At 46.3% G+C, this 20,170-nt stretch overlaps 1 protein-coding gene, 1 non-coding gene and 1 pseudogene across 2 annotated transcripts; all 3 read right to left on the bottom strand.

The window, feature by feature from the left end:
* Nucleotides 1–1,275: 1,275 nt before the first annotated feature.
* Nucleotides 1,276–2,581, bottom strand: LOC119356672 (annotated as a pseudogene).
* Nucleotides 2,582–9,937: 7,356 nt separating this feature from the next.
* On the bottom strand, nucleotides 9,938–10,056 carry LOC119359834. Its single transcript, XR_005172683.1, has one exon. It is a non-coding gene; the product is annotated as a U5 spliceosomal RNA (small nuclear RNA).
* An 889-nt stretch (nucleotides 10,057–10,945) lies between these two features.
* On the bottom strand, nucleotides 10,946–13,969 carry LOC119356671 (cell division protein FtsZ homolog 1, chloroplastic-like). The gene is made up of 6 exons (XM_037623652.1): nucleotides 13,638–13,969; nucleotides 13,119–13,218; nucleotides 12,681–12,910; nucleotides 12,095–12,262; nucleotides 11,572–11,805; nucleotides 10,946–11,423 (listed from the first exon to the last, which is right to left on the bottom strand). The coding sequence occupies exons 1-6, from the start codon at nucleotides 13,860–13,862 to the stop codon at nucleotides 11,169–11,171; spliced, it is 1,212 nt and encodes a 403-aa protein (XP_037479549.1). The 5' UTR covers nucleotides 13,863–13,969; the 3' UTR covers nucleotides 10,946–11,168.
* Nucleotides 13,970–20,170: the final 6,201 nt, after the last annotated feature.

Below are 20,170 nucleotides of genomic sequence, written 5' to 3'. Positions count from 1 at the left end.
TATTTATTGGAGCATTTGTTTCAAACAAATGATTTTTAGCGTAAGATATTTCTAATATTTAAGTGTGTGTGATGTATTTTAGATAGTACTGTCTCAACATTGTGTGCCTGATTGTTATTGAAATTAACAAAATATATATAATTATAGTGAAAATGTACAATCTCCAATAATACAGTGGGTATTAATATTTATATTTGTTAAGACGTGCGTTGCACGTGCCGCTTACTAGTGATTAAATAAAAAGAAATCGACAAGTCACGTTTTCTTTGCATGCCCAGCTGCAGCTATCAAAGTTTACCTCATTTATAACATTGGAGTAAGTTATTTCGGATAGTTCACATGTTTTCTACGGATATTTAGTTCTGTACTAACAGGCCATGTGAATTAATCACTAATTCACCAGACTGCAAAATTCACGAAATGAAGTGAGGCACCAATGAATTCAGTGATGAGACTGAAGCTAATGCAGCTCACAGTTTGTTTTGGTAAATGCAGGCACCTTTTTTTTGTGAGAATGTACACGTGTTTATGGGTAGACATGAAAAAAAAGGAGAAACTAAAGGTCTCTAGATTATGAAGTACCTGACATGAGTTTCCTTAGGCAAGACTATACCATTGCACAGACAATATCCTCTACCTGCAAGTACAACAGCAAGGTTTTTCTAAAAAAAAATGGGCATAGTTTGAAAGGAACTGAACAAGATCTCGGTAATCATCGCAACTAACTTGCTTCATATTCCGAAAACTTCTTTGATTTTTGTAAGAACGACTTGACAAAAACACAAATACCTTCAGTGAAAGCTTGAGGCGCTGTTGTTCCAGGCTGTTGGATCGCCAGCTCTTCCAGCTGCCCCCTCTCAATCAGCCATGCCTCTCCCATATCTGACCTTTGAAGTGGCACAGCTTGTGGTTTACGCACACCCAACTTTGCAGTCAGTGATCCAGAAAGTCAAAACAACTGTGATGGGAACTGAAATTCGCAAAATGGTAAATAATGAAACATTTATGGATATTTATGAAGCAGCAACTCTCCCATGACGAACATGAAGTATAAGCTCAAATATACTGTATAATGTAATCCTCTGATAGAACGGTAAAAGGGAGAAACAAATGCATCATCAAAGATATATTTTAGAAAGCCACATAAATCTACTCCATATTAAAAAATGACTGAATCATAATTGGCTTCAGAATTACTCCCTCTGTCCCAAAATAAGTGACTCAACTTTGTACTAACTTTAGTACAAAGTTGAGTCACTTATTTTGGGACGAAGGGAGTGCATAGCAATTAAGATTATGCAATCTACATGTAGAAGTTAGAATTACATAGTGATCTGGATTCTACATAGAAGTCAGAATTGTTGGTTCATGCAAATATGAAGCTGGCGGGCACTTCCCCTCTGCAAGCAGTTGCATAGTCTTCAGCAAGGTGTGGTGCAGCTTCCAGGTGAGGGCATATGAACTTCTCCACAAATTTTTTCTCACTGATAATGAGTGTTGTATAGCAGTCCCGGTCGTGATTTAGCAATCCATTTTCCTTGAGAAACTTTACAACATAGTACCGGGGTCTGACGCGGCCGTCCAAGCTGTACGTGAGCATTGCCGGACGACGAGCAATGTATGCCGGTTCAAACCCCGCCTCGGAGATGAAGAACTTGGACCTGTGCTGCAGCGATTCCTTACTCGTCACTAGCAACGTTGGAGCGTAAGAAAAAGCAATGCCCACCTCGGCATCCGACCACCTGAACATTTTCTTCAAGTGCTCTACCTTGGTGGTGATTTTCTCCTCGCTGAGGAATGCAACGACTTGCAGCGCATGTCTGAACATCCCAGATTCACGGTCTACACCAAAACCTTCGACGCGCGCCACTGCTGTCCGGATGCGTTGGGTGCTGATGCCGAGCAGGGATGGTGTGCGTAGAGCTTGGCAATATCGCAAGCACCTAGCCCGCACTCCCGCAGGAAGGTGACATTGGGCTTGACCACCCGCTGGAGGTCGGAGGAGAGAACGGAGCCGCTCTTGAGGGCTCGAAGGAGGTTCTCGTAGGACCCGAAGAGGGGCAAGCAGTAGTGCAGGCCGGCGATGATGGATCTGCAGCGGAAAGTGACGCCGGTGAGCGATGCGAGGCGCGCGATGTCAGAACGCGAGAGGCCGAGGCTGATGAGCCCCGCGACGTTGGGGGCCAGGGTTCTCTCCACGCCCGCACAGAGCAACTTGGGGTCCTTGCGGGCGACAGTGGCGACGTCGGCGCCGGAGAGGCCGAGGCCGGCGAGGAAGGCGAGGACGGCGTCGGGGTTGGCTGGGGACTTGAGGTGGGAGATCTTGGGGGAGGCCTTGCGGGCCTGCGCTGGGGTGAGGCCGTAGGTGGCGACGAGGTACTCCTCCACGGCGAAGCTAGGGCTCGGAGAAACGGCAGGCGCGGCCGCGGCCGCGGAGAGGAGGAGGCGGTGGAGGGAGGTGGAGGGAGATGAGAGGAGATGGGGGAGGATGCAGCCCCGGAGGCGGAGCATGGCAGCGATGTTGGCGCGCCGGAAGGCGGCGGCGGCGGCGGCGAGGGAGAGGGGATCGAATGATGCGGGAGTGGGGATCGAATGCCGTGGAGAAGATCTCCATGGTGGTCCAGTGCAACTCCGAGCCCGCTCTCTGCTCACCGTAGGCAATGCTCCCGTCCCTGCTCCGCTGCGTCCATTCTCCATCCAACGACCAGATTAAATCACGTCTTTTTTCAAAGAAAGAAAAAGACACCAAATGCCCCGTACTTTCTCAAGTCTTTGGATTGTCCCTAAAAAAAATCTTTGGATTGGATGGGTTTGTATGTATTTTCTTCTGTCCACCTCCGCCGGCCGCTTGAGACAGGTAGGATGTGAGGCTCCTTACTGAATTCTACAGCCTGATCGTTTTCTTTTTACTACTATACCTGCTGGTTGAATTTTTAAACCCATGTGAAGCTCCTTGCTGAAATATCTTCTTATTGTGATTCCTACGCACGTATTCATCTCTACTCCTAATGGAGCAGTTGGTAGTCTCGCTTTCAGGGTTTTTTTCGTCCCACCTTCCATGGTTTTTTTGGTACCTCGTCCCACCTCACACTGAGCCGCCATGAACCGAAAAAATCACGTACCGAAGCGCCCACCCGCCCCACGCAATCCAGGGCCTAACCTCCGATCGCACCCAAGACAATCCAGCAAAAAACCTATGAAAATTAACCAGCGAAAAGAAAACCTAATAGAGGAGTTGGTAGTCCGGTACGGTTTATTTTCAACACTTTCCTAATGAAAAAAAATCACAGATCTAACTTTCCTACCTTAGCCAAATCAACGAATCTCTCTCATTAATGCAATTTGCTTTAGGAAACAAAAAATAGATTCTTTCCTACCTTAGCCAAATCAACGAATCTCTCTCATTAATGCAATTTGCTTTAGGAAACAAAAATAGATTCTTTCCTACCTTAGCCAAATCAACGGATCTCTCCCATTAATGCAGTTTGCTTTAGCAAATAAATAATAGATTATTTCCTACCTTAGCCAAATCAACGGATCTCTCTCATTAATGCAATTTGCTTTGGGAAACAAATAATAGATTCTTTCCTACCTTAGCCAAATCAATGGAGCTCTCCCATTAATGCAAATTGCTTTAGCAAACAAATAATAGATTCTTTCCTACCTTAGCCAAATCAACGGATCTCTCTCATTAATGCAATTTGCTTTAGCAAACAAATAATAAATTTTCAAGAAACAAATAATCTCTAATCTCTAATTCTCTAATAATAATAATAATAATAATAATAATAATAATAATAATAATAATAATAATAATACCTAAAAGAAACGCAGCGTTCCGTTTCCCGTCTTACTTCGTCGAGCCTCCCTCCCGTGCGCTATTGGTTTTCCCTGCGTACGTTCCACCCCAAACGTGATTCGTTCTTCTTAATTACGTGGTCCCATCCCCATGCGACCCGGCAAAAGAATCAGCAAAACCGTCATACCCACGCACGCAAGCAACGAAAAATCCACGCAAGACGTGTCTCCTCCTCCGTGTTCAAACCCTAGCCGCCCCTTCCAAGTTGACGCCGCTAGCAAGTAGCGCGTAGCACAGGCACCAGTGCGGCCCTTCCGCGGCCCCCCTTGACCTCGCAATGAAACAGCTCGTCGGCATCGACGACGAGCCGGTGTGTCCGGTGTTGATTCCTGTGGATGGGTCAAGCAGGACAGGGGGCGGTGGATCCGGGACATAGCCATGAAGTCTGCTCCGATGCGCGCCCAATATTGTCTCAAGTGCATGGGTCGATCCTGTACGGCGGGCAATGGATCAAGGACGTACATAGCAGCTTTCACCTACGCAAACGACTGACTACTCAACCTCCTCTCGGCGGTGACAGCGGCTAGATCTGGTTAGCTACCATTTATCTTTAATACATGCCATGAAAGGCGATCAAGAAGAGCAATCATAAGCAGCGAGGTGTTCCAGGGCTACGAGCGCCAGTACTGCGACTCTGTGTCTGCGAGGTCTTCGCCAAGATCACCACCCTCTCTTCTCGTGCCTATTTCTATTCGCTGTTGTTGGTTTCGTCTTACATGGTGAGATCTAAGCAGACAAGATGAAGCAGAGGCTCTCTGAGATCCAGTCCGACGTGCAGGATACTGAATTGTTGGTAAATACTAGATTGTGTTTTATGATTTGATCATCCATTCCGCTGCCTTACATACTGCCTTTGGGACACTATAAGAGTGGCAGGTGGAGGCTTCATTTTGGATGTAGGTGAATGTGTGATTTCTGGAAGCTCTGTATATAATCTTCATGATCGGCTCTTGATTTCCTTCTTAGGGACTAGATTTGAAGATTTGCCAGCTACACCATCTAAAAATCAGGCTGCTGATCCGGGTACATTGCTACTCGGCCTTGCGTTCAATTGAAGTTTTCTGAGATCAACTCTTCTGAAACTTCAAAACGAGTAGTCCTCGTATTTTGAGGTTGCTACTTGCACATTGTTCATCTTTCTGTCAATTTTGTTCCATTATTTTGCACTCTATCTGCCAATTTGATTGCATGGTATAGGGTGCGATGGTGGCGTGGGCACCGCACGGGGTAGGAGCAGTGCCCTGCACAGGCCAGCCCATGCCGGGAGCTAGCATCGCGCCAACGCCTCCATGAACGTCGCCATGACGCGTTGCATGGTGTCGCTGTCTGGTGTGGCCCCCAACATCGCGATGTGTGCTCAAGCATGTCGTTTGTGGCTTCAAGCCGCCTGGTGGCCACCGTGGCATCGTGGCTAAACAAGAGGTTGGTAATGAAGAGCCTGCGCTCGTCCAGGCGGATATGGCGGAGCATCCACGGCGATGTGGACGCGGCTGCAGCCGTGGCCGGATGGAGAAGCCTTAGGTCCTGGTAGATTATCTACTGATGGCATAATCCTCCAGAGCTACAATAGCTAGAAAGATGCCTTGCCGTGGGGAAGCCTCGCTGCTGGAAGCGCCATCAGTGATCTGATTTGAAGAGTCCAACAAGAGGTCAATGGAATTCTCATCTCCAATATGTTCGTATTCTAACATGTCCTTGTTGATTCAACTATTACATTGTGTCACAGTTCACTTGTTTTTCACCTTTTTCGTACTACTATGCACTGGAATGTCCATGTTTGCTAATTTGCAGATTGAATTGTTCTGATAAAATATGCTAATATATGTCACTTCTTTCTGAAAGGTATCCGAAACTCTTAACTGCATTGCTCCGGTGATAACTTTTTCTTATTGTTGCCATTTTGTGTTCCAGTCAAGATTTTCTTCTTTCACAGACATTAGAAGTCTAGAACTGGGATAAAAATAAATAAAGTTTGGAATAAGCTAGAATCTTAATAATCTCCAATATCTGCTCCACATGTGTGGAATCAATCATCCAGATATATATACTCGGATTGATGCAGCCATGCCCAATAAGAATCTTCATGTAAATAAATTGAAGGATTCTCTACTGATGAATAGGGAGCTGCACCAGACATCATTTGGTCTTTTCATTTTCGTGGTAAGACTGGACTGACCTCGAGACTTAAGTATCTCGGAACCATGCTTTTCCTGCGTAGGTTTCAACATGCTATTACATGGTCTATTAAGTGCGTGTGAAGATTCTTGAATTTACCCTGGCATTATGGAACCTTTATGCTGAAACAGTTAAATATGTTAATCTATAATGATAGCAATGAAGACACGCAGTTCTGTTATCAGTACAGTGCAGATGGTCATGTGGCCATTATGGCCTATCTTCAGTATAGTGGTTAACATTGACAGGATTGATGTAATCTTCGAAACGACATGTTCCATTTTCCCTATGTATTTTTTTGTTCAGATGCCCTACTACTATTTTATTGACTGTAGGCAATCTATTTTGTATCGTATGATTTTGTTTGCTGGAGAGATACTAGCTGCCCCTTTTCCACCTGTTAGTAAGTTTTGTAGCAGACTTCTTAATTGATATTATAGACGTTCTAAGGTAGATGTGGTATTTTCAGTTAGACTGATTTCTTGTATTTTATCCACTGTTATAGGAGTTTGTTACCTTTGTTTTTTGATCGAAAATTAAAATGTGCATGCATTGTCGAAGTTTGTGAAGTAGAATTAATAACCTTCTAGTATTGATCAATATAAATACTACCTCCGTTTCAGTTTACAAGTCCTACGCGTATACCTAGGTTACTAATTTGATCACCTTAATATAAATTATATAACATAAAAATTACACAGTTTGAAAATAGAACATCTGAAGTTTATATTGTTATATTTTTTATAATATATGACTTGTATTAGGTTGATCAAATTGACGATCTAAGGACACGCGCACGCCCTGTAAATTGAGAGAGAGGTAGTATCTTGAATGTCCCATAGCAACGCAAGGGCATTCAGCTATCCTTGAAAAAAAAGAACTGGCAAACCGCTCAAGAACCTGCCAGGTGAAGTCTCTCCCTCCGCTGTTTGGCACTGCCTACCCCCTCTCCCCCGAATACCGCGATAGGGAAGATCTGGTCCATCGAGAGAGGCCGATGCTGTCGACCATTGATGTCGCATGGGAGATCTGCGACAGTGGAAACATGCTCCCCTTCACGCCAACGACGCCTCGAGGTCACTCACACGGGTGACCCAGCGATTCGCCGCTGCCATCCCGAGCTACTTTGCCAACGTCGTGTGCGTGGGCTACTGGCCTTCCAGGTACTCGACCGCCGGGCTTATCGAATTGGGCCGCCACGGTGCTGCTGGCCGCCGCCGGTCTCACTATAGATGCATCATGTGCCGTTGGCCATGCCAGCATCGCCGCCTACGTTTCCCAAATTAGTTACCCGTACGGTCCATGCATACCCGGAGACGTTGGTGCGTTCACACTTCTAATGGATCTTTGTATTAGCTTGATAGTGTTGGGATCTCGAAATGAAGAAGGGATTTCTATCTCAAATTTGTGATGTAGGTGAAGCACCTCCTGTAGGTCATGGAGATAACCAGGGATGCATTGGGAGGCGGGCGACGTAAAGCACCGGAAAGGAGTATTGTATTATGTATGGTCCTCCTTCGCTTTTTGGAAGGTTGTATACTCGTTTTGATACATAAGATATAATTTCCGGTTCTACATACATATTGGTTTGAGATGTTTTCATTTTTTTTATCATTTCAATGAATAATGCAATCTGGATTTGTTTTATCATGGCAATTTGAGGCATTCTGTATGGGCTGGTTGGAGGAATATTATTTTTTGACTCACTATGTGTGAACATGTTGAAGGGGCGTGACCATCAACGAGCTTGTGGAAGAAGTTTGAATGTGAGTAGCTCCTATCTTTTGTGTACTTATTGTCAGTCTATCAATCAAAGGATAGAATGATTACACGTGCAGTTATTTTGGTGTGAGCTTTGACAAGGGATGGCGATTGTTATGTTGAAGAGGCTAAAATCTTCCTTGGTAAGTGATGTGCATTATGCATCTGATAAAAAAAGAGGATTTAGGAAGTTGATTGTGCCCATGAGAGGTGGTCCTGATATTAGGCTTGCTATAACATGTCATATTTAACACGTAATGTTCTTTACCAACCAAATGTTCACGTTTTAGATTATAAAGAATGATGACCTCAAAGACAATGAGCTCCAAGAACTCGGTTCTGAAACTCTTGGTTAGTCTGAGTAATGAAATGTGACCCTACTGGAAGTTCTACCTCATTTCAGTTCTTCTCTTTTCTATTTAATTATCTATTTCATTCCAAGCCAACTGTCTTACATACCTATATCTTTCAATGCAAGACTACACAAGGACTATGGTCTATGTGATATCAACCTCCTTCAAATAATCTACACCCGTTCTTTTGGAGAATAATGTGTATGCATGGTCTATAATGGAGTTTACAAGATAGATTCGCTTATTCAAAGATTCAACCTAACATTTTTCCATAAGGATTATGTATGTTATACCAACTCTCAGTAATCTCTACTACTAATGTCTTAGTTGATAGTCTCGCCTCACTCCACCTCATCCTACCACTCCTATATTTCGCCCACCTTTGACATCATCACATCACAGCATTAGGCTGGCCCATTAATGTGTATGTGAACGCAATCCTCCCATCGCCTGCCCTCCTCGCGATAATCCCACGTCCTCGCGCTGTCGTCCTCTTCTCCCTGATCTCCTCTACCAGTGTGCCTTCCTTGCGATCCTCCCGACGTGTCCTTGCGTCGACGTCCTCTTCTCCCCAAACTCCTCTACCAGGGGGACTCCTCTATGACCCAGGCGGAGCGAACATTGTACACAGGTTTTTTTGGCTTTCACCGGTTCGTTCTCTACCCTTCCTCCATGACTCCCTTGCCATCGATTTTTTTCGACGTCTAAATGCAATCCCTCCGTGGGGAAGTATGGTGTGAAGGAGGGAGGCCGCGATGGCGAATGTGAGGTGGGCGTCATCCCGTTTTAAAGGAGAGGGCTCCAGCAAGAAATGTCTCACTACGGCGAAAACCGAGCGGAAGGGAAGGGTCCGACAGGAAAACATAAGGGTGTGTCATGGGGTGGAGTTTTTATGTTGGGTATGCGTGTTGGAGATAACAGGGTTCATAGTTTAGACATTTTTCTCTCCAATACGGTCTGGATTTGTGGGAGCCTGGACTGTCGCATTGTTACATTTTTCATACAGTGTATCATAAAAGTGTATCATACATACAGTGAAAATACATCCCCTTTATTATATACAGTATAGCCCTCCAATATGGCCATGTTTATGCTACACTAGATCGCAGGAACCTGCCGTCGACCTTAAGATTGGTGTATGAGAGAGAAATAAGTTTCAATATCAATAATTTGTCTGAATCATTTATATACAGTATAGCCCGTAGCAACGCACGGGCGTTTACTAGTATATCTACAACTTCACCGGCCTGAAGGGTGTCGACATGCAGACCATCACGCTCAGCTTTGAGGGCGGGGCGAGCCTGGAGCTCGGGATCGAGCAGATGATGTACTTCAGCGACCCCCACAACATCACCTTCGTGGCGTGCTTGGCTGCGGTGCGCCTGAGCTTAGGCGGCGGCGGCCCACGGCGAGGGGAGGAAGGGGCGGTCCCGTCGGGCTCCGGCGCCGTCCCGCCAGATCTTTGCGACCTAGACATGTTGTTTTGGCGCGCTCAACATGTTTGAGGAAACGAAGACCGTCGGCATAAAGCCAAACCCCGTCGTTCACGATGACAAAACCCGTATACAGGCAACCAAAGTACCGGAGAACCCATATAAAGGGAACCAAACTACTGGAGAACGACGTTTTGTGCGTCCAGCACCTAGCAGCAAACGTTTTCCATGATTTAAGGTAGCAAATTTTCTAAAGCTCTGTTAGAGAGGACTATTTCGGGCACGAAGCAGAGCTCCGCATCCATTCATCCAAAGTTCGAATTGCAAATTGCAAAATTTTAAAATTGAATTGTGGGGCCCTCCAATGAAGGAGAATCCCCTTCAAAAATTAGCGTATGCTGCTAATTGCAGTGTGCACACGGTATTCTTTAGTAAAAGGCGAAAGAATAGTTCGCTTTGTGCCCGCTGCGCAGCTGCGTGCTTTCGAATGGAAGGCCTGGTCCTCCTTATATACTGCTCCCTCCTAGCGCCGTAGACATCGAGGAGCGAGGTGGGACTAATATCCCGGGAGGTGCGAGCCTCCCCTCCGCGCAGCCGCAAGTAGGTGGAAAAGGCCGAGGCAAAGGGCTCACGGCCGGGCAACCCTGTGGGCTTCTTGGCCCGGTGATACTACTACCGGGGAGCAAATGCCAGAGGCTTGCCTAAAAAAAAAGGCGGCACGACGCAATACGAGATACTCCTACTTTCTTGTCCGGTGTTGAGCACCTGTGCTGCATGTATTCTCATCGATAAAACCCCCTCAAAAAAAATCAAAAAAATGTTGTGTTGCATTCCCTCAAAAAAAGAGTTGTATTGCAGGCAGGACATGGATGGATGTTGCTTGGACATGACTGGTTTTCTTGATCTAATAGATAAGTCTCATGTATGTCGACAGCATTTTAGCATCTCTATTTTGGCAATATAAATAGGTGGGTACGCACACCATATGATACTGGATCAAACTCTCCATGAGAATTCATAGTTGCCTTATGGGCAATGCTACACCTACGAATGGTTTAACGTAATTGTTACGTAATTAGACAGCTGGCATGTTAATATTGAGGTTAGAGATCAAGGGGGAGAGAAGTATTGATGGAAGGTTACGTAAGAGATTTACGTTAGTCTTCGTAGGTGTAGGATTATCATTGCCTTATTTGTAGCTTCCTTACTAGAAAAGACGGATGAAATTTGAAAGAGTTTGACAATTTCCGTAGTCCCCTCGTTTTCGAGCAAGAACGTGGATACACTAACACGCAGAATCTAGCTGAATTCAACAATCGAACACATGCTCATACACAAACCCACAAAATGCAACAGGCGAGCCCTGGGGTTGCCAAAGCTATAAACGAACAGAACACTTTCTAAAACAACCGAGTCAAGTGTCTGAGCAATACATACACTAGGCGAGAACCTAATCACTACGCGAAACTAGTTTTCCGAGTGTTTACACAGCCAAAAAGAATAACACCGGCTAAAACTCTCTACTGCCTCGAGGAAGTGAGAACCACAGCCTCACAATCGCAAGGTTGTTTGCCTGCTGAACAGCGTTCAGGAGAAGAGCCTCCGGGACCATGTCGGGACGGCCGCCGCAGGTTGTTGCACCGCAGCAGCCGTTGTGAGGCTAGCCGCTTTTTCTTTCGCCTCCAGTATCCGTGCTCCCTTCGGATCAGCCAGAAGGGACTTCTGGAAGGACTGCGGAAATCCTGTTGCGATGATGGTCACGTGGATCTCGCCGTTATAACGGTCGTCGACCACAGCTCCGAAAATTATGTTGGCCGAGGGATCAGCCAAGCTTGTCACGATCTGCAGAAAGGGGATGAGTGGTGGTTACTTCCAAAGCAGTTGAACAGTACATCCCATCCATGTCAACCACCTAAATATTCTCGACGTTCTCATGGCCAATTCTTCAAAGATTATTCAAAGATAACAGTAAGGAGTCGTACACACACACCTGAGACACCTTGTTCACTTCTTGCAGAGTGATGTCCTTCCCGCCGGTGATATTGTACACGACACCAGTAGCTGCCTCAATGGACGACCCTATCAAAGGGGCAAGAGTTGCCTGCTCGGCAGCTTCTTGGGCACGGTTTTTGCTGGAAGAAACACCAACGCCGAGCATGGCAGTTCCAGAATTTTTCATCACAGCTTTCACATCGGCAAAATCAACATTCACGAGCCCAGGTATCTGCAGAGTTTCAGATAAGTATTATGTCATCTTACTACTATGAAGATGTCAATTGGTCATGGCGATCTATTCATGTGTGGCTTACACCACATGTTGAATTTGTCACAGCTGGTTGGAATGAGGGAAAACTTGGAACTAAAAATCATTTTAAGCATACAGTATTGTTTTTTAACAATAGCAAAAACAATCTTTTTAAGCATACAGTGTTGTTTTTAACCATAGCAAAAACACATGTACATTGTGCTAGTCACAACTAAGTAACTGCAGCATAGAGAAGGGCAAAACCTACCGTGATAATGTCTGATATTCCTTGGACACCCTGCCGAAGGACATCATCTGCAAGGAGAAACGCGTCTTGCAAGGGCATATTCTCATCAGCAATATCTAACAACCGATCATTTGGGATCACAATCAGAGTGTCAACACTTCTTTCCAGCTTCTCCAATGCTTCGAGTGCCTGACGTGGTAAGAAATTTAAAAAACTAGAGAAAAACAAAGGCTACTTAAGCAGGAGTGGTCCAAAACAAATACCAAGCACTGCAAACAGAAATTCCAATGACTAGCAATCAAATGAATCCATATCAGCAGATGATGGGTAGTTAATAATCAAATGTGTTTTAGGGGTATTTTCACAAAACAAATAGCAACAAATTGTATACAGCAGCATTAGGGGACTGACGCTAAGACTACTGTAAGGACTGAAAATGACATTGCAAGAGGTAGGGCTAACTCTTGTAGCTGGTGTTTGCATAGCAGTCTTCTATGTGATAAAAAAGAAGTGATGTATGCAAAAGTCATTCCAACCTTAATCAAAATTACCAAATATTGTTCAACAGGACACCAAAAATGATTTATATTCAGGTTCAAATACATACCTGTAGAGAGCGCTTGCGTCCTTCAAAGCTGAATGGGTAGGTGACAACACCAACAGTAAGATAACCGGCTTCCTTTGCTATCTGGGCAACAACTGGAGCAGCACCGGAGCCAGTACCCCCTCCCATCCCAGCTGTTATGAAGACAAGGTCCGAATCTCGGAGGGCATTGGCTATCACTTCCTTCGATTCCTCGGCAGCCTGTTCTCCCAAATTAGGATTTCCACCAGTACCTGTTTGCACGAACATAAGTCAGTCTAGTTAACATATTTGCTATTTGCAATGGAAGTTACAGTCAGTAGCCATGTGTCATCTGGTATACTGTTTGTTTTTTGTTCTATTTTGCAGGGCATCAACACAAGTTTGCATTAGAGGTGGCGCCTTTAACAGGAAAATATCTGTAAAGACAGCATTCTTTCATAAGAAAACAGAAAGTATTACCCAGCCCACGAGTCAATTGTTCTCCAATTTGTAGCGGATGCTGCGCCTGGGAATTCACAAGAGCCTGGGAGTCTGTGTTTATAGCATAGAACTCGATACCCTGAAATTGTATAATGCAGTCATCAGTATTTGAGAAATCAGACAAGGAATGTGCAGTCATCATTACTGTCGAATTATACTGCTTTAAGACTCCCCTGGATGCTTCTAAGGAGGCAAGGAATAATTTCCAATCTATAAGCACACATTTCGTTGTTTATTAGGGAACAGTGTAGTACGCATACACACACCTTCACATCAGCCTACATAGACTCGTATGCTGAACTAAAGCGCATTACGAGCGGTGGCCTCGGGAAATGGATTCAGAGCACGGACACAATGCCGCGGATTAACTCGTTCACTTGCTAAGTTCGAATTTCAAATCAGACTATGAAATGGATCTACACGCCGAGCACGGGACAGAAAGCAACCCCGGTTCCGCGGGGGGAGGGGAGGGGGTCCAAGCAAGGGGCACCGCACTACCTGGAGGCCGCTGCCGATCATGCGGTTGACGGCGTTGTTGCCGCCGCCTCCCACGCCAACGACCTTTATCCTCGCCGTCTCCACGGGCGCGAACGCGAAGGAGCACCGCACGGCCGCATGGCGCGGCCGCCGCGGCTGGTTCCGGCACCCGCCTCTATGGGGTCCACGGGGAGGCAGGCCTGGGAGGTGGAGGAGGGCGGAGGCCGACGAGGTGGACGGCGCCATTTTCCCTTGGCCGTGGGGGGAATGGGGATGGGGAGAGGTGGCCGGGAGGAGAGGAGAGGGGATCTGGCGTGCAATACTCTAGGGTTTTGGTGGATTTTTGGAGGGTTTTGCTGCGCTGGTTTCTCGAAATCGACCAAATATCCCCTGTCGTGTCTACAGTACCTTCCTGGTTGCGGTCGGGCGGTTTTATTTGTCATTTCTTTCTTCTGCAAATCTGCAAAAAAGGAAAAAAGTTCAGAAAAACATGAAAATGTGAGATAATATACTTTTTGAAACTTCGGTAACTTTATTTAATCAAAGACAGCTAGTGCATCGGTAAGTTTGATGCGCCAAGTCTAAGCGTACCATGTACAATGGTGAAATTGACAAAATAACACATTTTTATCGTGTCGTTCGTGTCAAGAACGCACAAATATGTGTTATTTTGTCAGATTTTCATGCATTATATGTATGTGCAAATATAAGTTGCTCCCCAAGCTTTGAGGGTTCTTTTGGATGCACGAATTATGCATTGTGAGCCTATGACAATGCTTATGTTGCTACTTTAAAAAAAACACCCTCATATATTAATCAGCTTAAAACATGCTTACAATCGTTCATTAAAGAATACGCCACGCGGGTCAAAACACTATAGTCCCTCCGTCACAGTTTAGAAGGCACAGTTAAATTTGCGTGCGTTTCCATAATAGACAAGGTTTAGGGCGCATTGCATTTATTTCTAGTAGCTATTAGTACTCCGATATACTATTTTTATATGCATGCGTAGTGTGAATGCTATTTCTTAGCCCATCTCACAACCAATAGATAACCATCTAGGTCCCAGAGAATTTGCAAGCGCGCCTACTAAACCGTGACGGAGGGAGCAGTAAAGAAGACCGTCCGACCTATTGTCAAACCTAAATTTGGCGATCTCATAAGCTGCCATGTTTGTCTAGCGTTTGATCTTAACGATCTTGAGATTATTTATAAGCTTCATAATGCTCCGTGCTTCCCACTTAAGATCAACAAAAGAGATCTGACAAGAAAATTATTTGCAAGAAAAGAGAGCACAAAAGAGCTATCGGATTCTACAATAATGAGTTTATTGAGACTGATACTAACATAGAGCCCGGCAAGGCACGCACGAATCTCCGCTTCATCAACACGCGTGCACGGCCCAGTAAAATCCCAAGAAAGGATGACTACCTTGGCTAAGGAAACGACAACAAATAATGGTAGCCATGACTAGTGTTTGGTTTGGCTGATTAGACAATATTATTGACTAGTTAGCGTCTTCTTATGAGATTCATAACTTACAACACTTGTGTTACTTCATTTGGTAACTAACACTTGGTTACATGTTTTGAAGGGATTAAGGCAAAATCCTATGACATGAGGTCGGTTTCTAGAATTTCTTTATTTGTTTGGCTGGCAAGAGCACGGCCTGACCTTGGTTTCTATGGGAGCTCGGCTCTAATGACCCTATCCGTTTCCTTATCTTGGCGAGCTCGGCGGAGGCCAAGGCGGCCTCATCGAGTTCCACGTTGGCAACCTCAGCTTCGTAGGCCTTTTGAGCTCCCCCGTAAGGTATTTGTGCCATTCGAGCCCGGCATCTTTAGCTGTAGATAGGCGTAGGATGGGACCGCCATGAATTTCACATATGCAGGCCTGCCCAAGATCATGTGCTAGCCGCTCTGAAAGGGAGCGACCTAAACTGTACGATTTTGCTTCGGTAGTTGTGCTCGTCTCTGAAGATGACCACGATCTCGATCTACCGCAGGGGAGACATTGGGCGTCCCGACACCACCCCATGAAACCACACGTACGTCCGACCTATGTGGGCTAGACACTGAGATATTCATCTTCTCTAGGGTGTTAGTGAAGATAATATTGAGGTCGTGGCCTCCATCCATTAGGACGCATGAGAGGCAGCAACCCCCCATGATTGGATCTAGCACCAAGGCATGCTTGCCTGGATGGACGACGTCCTCGAGGTGATCCCCGACGTCGAAGTTCACCATTTCCTAGGTCCACGCAAGTCGCTCGTTGGTTGTGTTTTCTGCTGCGTAGATCGCCTGTCGCCCAAGTTTCTGGTTTCGGCGTGTATCCGCCGTCGTGGATATCATATTCACGGATGTCTCGCGAGCGGGCTGACGGCTTTGTGGAGCCTGTACAACGCCTCGCTCGCGTTTCAACACGAGGTGGTTAGGGCTAGGGTTCTCATCGTACATGTGGTTGACGGGGTGTGAGGGCGAGATGTCGAAAAGTCGACCTGATCCATTGGAGACCAGCTCAAAAGAGTCGAACATGAGGGATTGGCCTGGCGGGAGCTTGCCGTCCTCTTCTGATTCTCCGCACCGGGTTAGGTCTCCAATCAACGACGCCATTACTTGGTGCGCCAACTAACGTGAGGGATTGGCCTGGCGGTAGGGTTCATGATGAGATCAGAAGTACCGAGATGGAGTCTGCACACACTATTTACCCAGGTTTGGGCCTCCGAAGAGTAATCCCCTACATCCTTCTTCTTCTTGTTATTCATGGTGAAGGGATACCTCATGGAGAGGATTACAATGGTGTACCGAATTACTACTGAGAGTTTGGATCTAAGATTGGATGATGAATGAGGACCTAGATCTCCCTTATAGACATGAGAGGTATATGGTTTACACGGGGGTAGATGTCATCTACGGCGCCGCCGCCCTCTAGTCTTGGAGAGCACGAAGGTCGCCCCCACCTCTTAGGGCTTCCTCCTAGTCTGGTCCTAGCGGGCCTTGTGTATCTAGCAAGGTCGGGCCCCTTTATGTTAGGTACCCCGAGTACAGGAGCCCGTCAGGGGAACTTTCCGTTTATCTATATCCATTATGTAGCTCAAGTCGACACACAATAAACCCATATCATGGTCCAACAACCAGAACGCTAATACCTAACCTAATTCTGTTCTATGTTTTACAAATCCGTGCCACCAGTAACATGATATGCGCCATACACCTATCAATGGTAAAGCATTCCACATGCCACTCACTCATCCTTGTTGTAGTGTCCAGGCGTGACCATGTGGTGCGGCTGTTTTAGGTGTTATGGCAATGGCTTAGGAAAACATCGATATATATATATATTATAGTGATATCAATCTAAATTATTGTTGGTTTGCTTGTGTTTCTCTCAATGGTTCAAGGGGTCTTTTAGTTATTACACACATCCAATTCTGTATCCGAGTTTGCACCATATTTGCTATCCATTTGTTCCCGTTAGTATTTGTTTCCGGGGTTTCTATATTCGTTTCCACTTTCGAAAAGAAATATGAAAACACATGTGGCAACACTTAGTTTCGTCTGCTTTTGCTCCATTTTCACACCCTCTCGTGAACCAAACATGATGTTCGATTAATGGTTAGTTGTTAAACGAGACATATCACGAGCCTCGGTGTTAGATTTCTTACTCCCATGTCTAAAGACAATTCTCTCTCGGTCGTTGCATCGATCTTGATATCCTCAAGGATTTGACCGTATAAGCATTTTGTCGACCCTTGGATACCATGTGTAACCTCCGGATAGTCAGAGGCCAGACACAATACTAGCCAAAAATGAAGGTCACCCATGAGATTGAGAGCCTCTCTGCATGCCATAGTTGCGAGACTACTCGGGATGAGTGATGCCATTGAAGACAATGGTGTGCCCTTGTAAGTGTCATCCTCCCATATGCGTACCACATGAACCACACATCTCAATTGTGTCTCTGAGACAACTACATGAATATTAATCTTTGAGCCAACATCGATGTCGTACTAGAAACCTTCGGCCTCCCCCCGTGCTACCACTCCATTGTTACCTCCAAATCAAAGATAAAGTTTTTCATAAACAGGTGGGTGGACATGGGGTATGGAGGATTTCCTCATGGATTGCCTTAAGACATCTCCAAAGCGGCTCACCAAATCTCTTATATATGTTTAGATCAAACGGTATGGACACTTTTAGGCCTCCAACACAGATTCTCGTCTTGGGCTGGACCCATTTGGACGTCTAAACCCCCACAGTCCACCCAAAAATTTGTGGGAGGCATGGGGAATTCCAAACGTCCGCCACGTTGGAGTCCTACAACCCGATCCCACCTAAAACTTTGGTCGATTATAGAAGCATCGCCACATTTAGACCGTCTCATCGACTCTCACCACCCCGCGACGAACCTTCGCTGTTCCAGGCATACCATGTTCATGGTATGACAACCGACGAGGCGCATCGAGGAGCATAATGGGATATTAAAAAGTCGGCTGGGCACCCCCCAAACTCTACCTCCGAACCCATTCTCTACATTTTCTCACCTCTATTCGTGGTCCAAGCCCCATAGTTTGTCATCCGCCGTTTGTCATCCCCATGCCGTGGATGAAGATAACGCGATACAAGAAGTTGACGCCGATGTGTCGCGTTGAAATCGTAGTGGGGGTCCATGTTCTGGACGCCCGGTGGCAGGCTCGTATTGAGGCGAGCCAACATACAAGGTCTCCGGAGCCGAGCTCGTAGAAGGAGTAGGAAGGTTACCCCATGGCGCTAGCGGATGTCCCGAAGGATGACGAGACGCCCGTGGAGGAGGAGGCAATGACCGTCGAGGTCGCGGCTCCGGCTGATGGGGCGGTCGACCACTTCTTAGTGCAAGAGACAACAAGTTCGACCACACTCCTAGACGAGCCCTGCGCGGTCATGGAGCAACTGGAGGTGGAGCGCAGATGCCGCTGCCCTCGTGGCGCTCCTCGCAGACTTATAATTTGTCAACGAGAAACAGGTAGTGCTCGCTTCCGTGCGGAGGGCCCTCACGGTCAACCGAGAGCTCCGCATCAACGAGGCGCTGCGTGCCTTCCTCTTCGAGGAGCTTGAGTCCAAGGATGACGTGGAGACGAAGCAGCACGATGACCATGCCAAAAGAGTCACACATCGACAACTCTCGTGAGTTCGCGCCAATGGCCAATGACGATGGGCTGACTCCTCCTATGCGGGGTCATCGACCTCACCTCAGACAACGAGGAGTAGGCTTTATTAGAATAGTTTTTAGTTATTATTAGCGATCTTTTGCATTGTTTAAAAAAAATCTATGACCTAGTGAAATGACTCGGTGTCAGCCTTATATGAGGTATAGGGTTGAATGATGTATATGGGTACGGACACGTCCGAAGAACGCCCGCAGACATTTGGGGGCGTTCATTTATGCCCTTACATAGGGCATTTATTTAAGAGAAACGTTTTGGGGCAAACCTGGTCACTCGCACTCCTTTTTTTAAAACACACACACTTTGTAAAAGATGGGCGGGGCACTGTCTATGAAGCCCACAACCCGAACTTTCAAGGGCAAACAAGGGAGGGGATACGACAATCTCCGAGCAGGCTCATTGAAGTGGGTCCTATTCACACCCTGTAGCGCCGCGCCACCCACCACCTAGACGAGTTGGACCGGTGCAGTTTGGGTTTTTTCTTGTTGTTTCTTGCTCGCTACTTTACTGCAGCTTTTTTGTTATGATTTTGTTTTGCTTATCTTACTTTCATTTTTTCCTTTTCCATTTCTTTTGTACTTTTTAATACATGGTGACCAGTTTTTTTAGCGCACGATCAGCAATTCTTTAACGTATAGTGAACAATTTTAATATACACTAAACATTTACAATTATACAATGGACTCGTTTTTAGTACACACTGAACTTTTCTTAATTCAATGTGAGCATTTTCTTTGTACGTACTGAACAAATTAATAAAATATTTATTTTTATTTATAATAGAGTTTTAAATATTTATCTCTGTAAAAAAATCCCTGTTTTTAATAGAAAATCCGAAAAAAGTAAAAAAAAAACCGCTCGCGCTAGAGTGGGCTGGCCTATTAGCCAATGTACGTCCAATTCCTTCTTCTCATTTAGCCCATCCATAGCTTCGGCTCAGCCCACGTCCCGCCCCGCCGCAGGGGTTTCCTTCTTCTCCCCTCCCCTCTCCCCGCAACCGTAGACTGGACACGTCCCCGGCGGGCGGGTGGGCGGCGGGGCCCACAGGCGCAGAAACGCATCCCACGCCTCCTCAACAACCGCATATCCAAAACCGGGGGGCACTCTCGCCATTCCGCACCGAGTCCCCCCGTTCCACACGCGGCTCGCCCGGCCACCCCCCCGATGACGCGTGGGCCCCACGCGCCCCGGCCCCCATTGGCCAGCGGCTGCGTGGCCGGCTGCGCGGTGCGGCCCTTTCCGCCGCCCCCCTCGCGACGAAACCCTACTTAACAAATAGATTAGGCGAGGAGGAGGAGAGAGAAAGCCTCACCCCAGGGGAAATCAGGAGAGAGAAAGGGGCGGAGCTAGA

This window comes from Triticum dicoccoides, chromosome 2A, assembly GCF_002162155.2.
Source record: "Triticum dicoccoides isolate Atlit2015 ecotype Zavitan chromosome 2A, WEW_v2.0, whole genome shotgun sequence".
Classification (NCBI taxonomy): Eukaryota; Viridiplantae; Streptophyta; class Magnoliopsida; order Poales; family Poaceae; genus Triticum; species Triticum dicoccoides.
The sequence above is the reverse complement of the archived record's forward strand: the minus strand, read 5'-3'. Positions and strand labels throughout refer to the sequence as shown.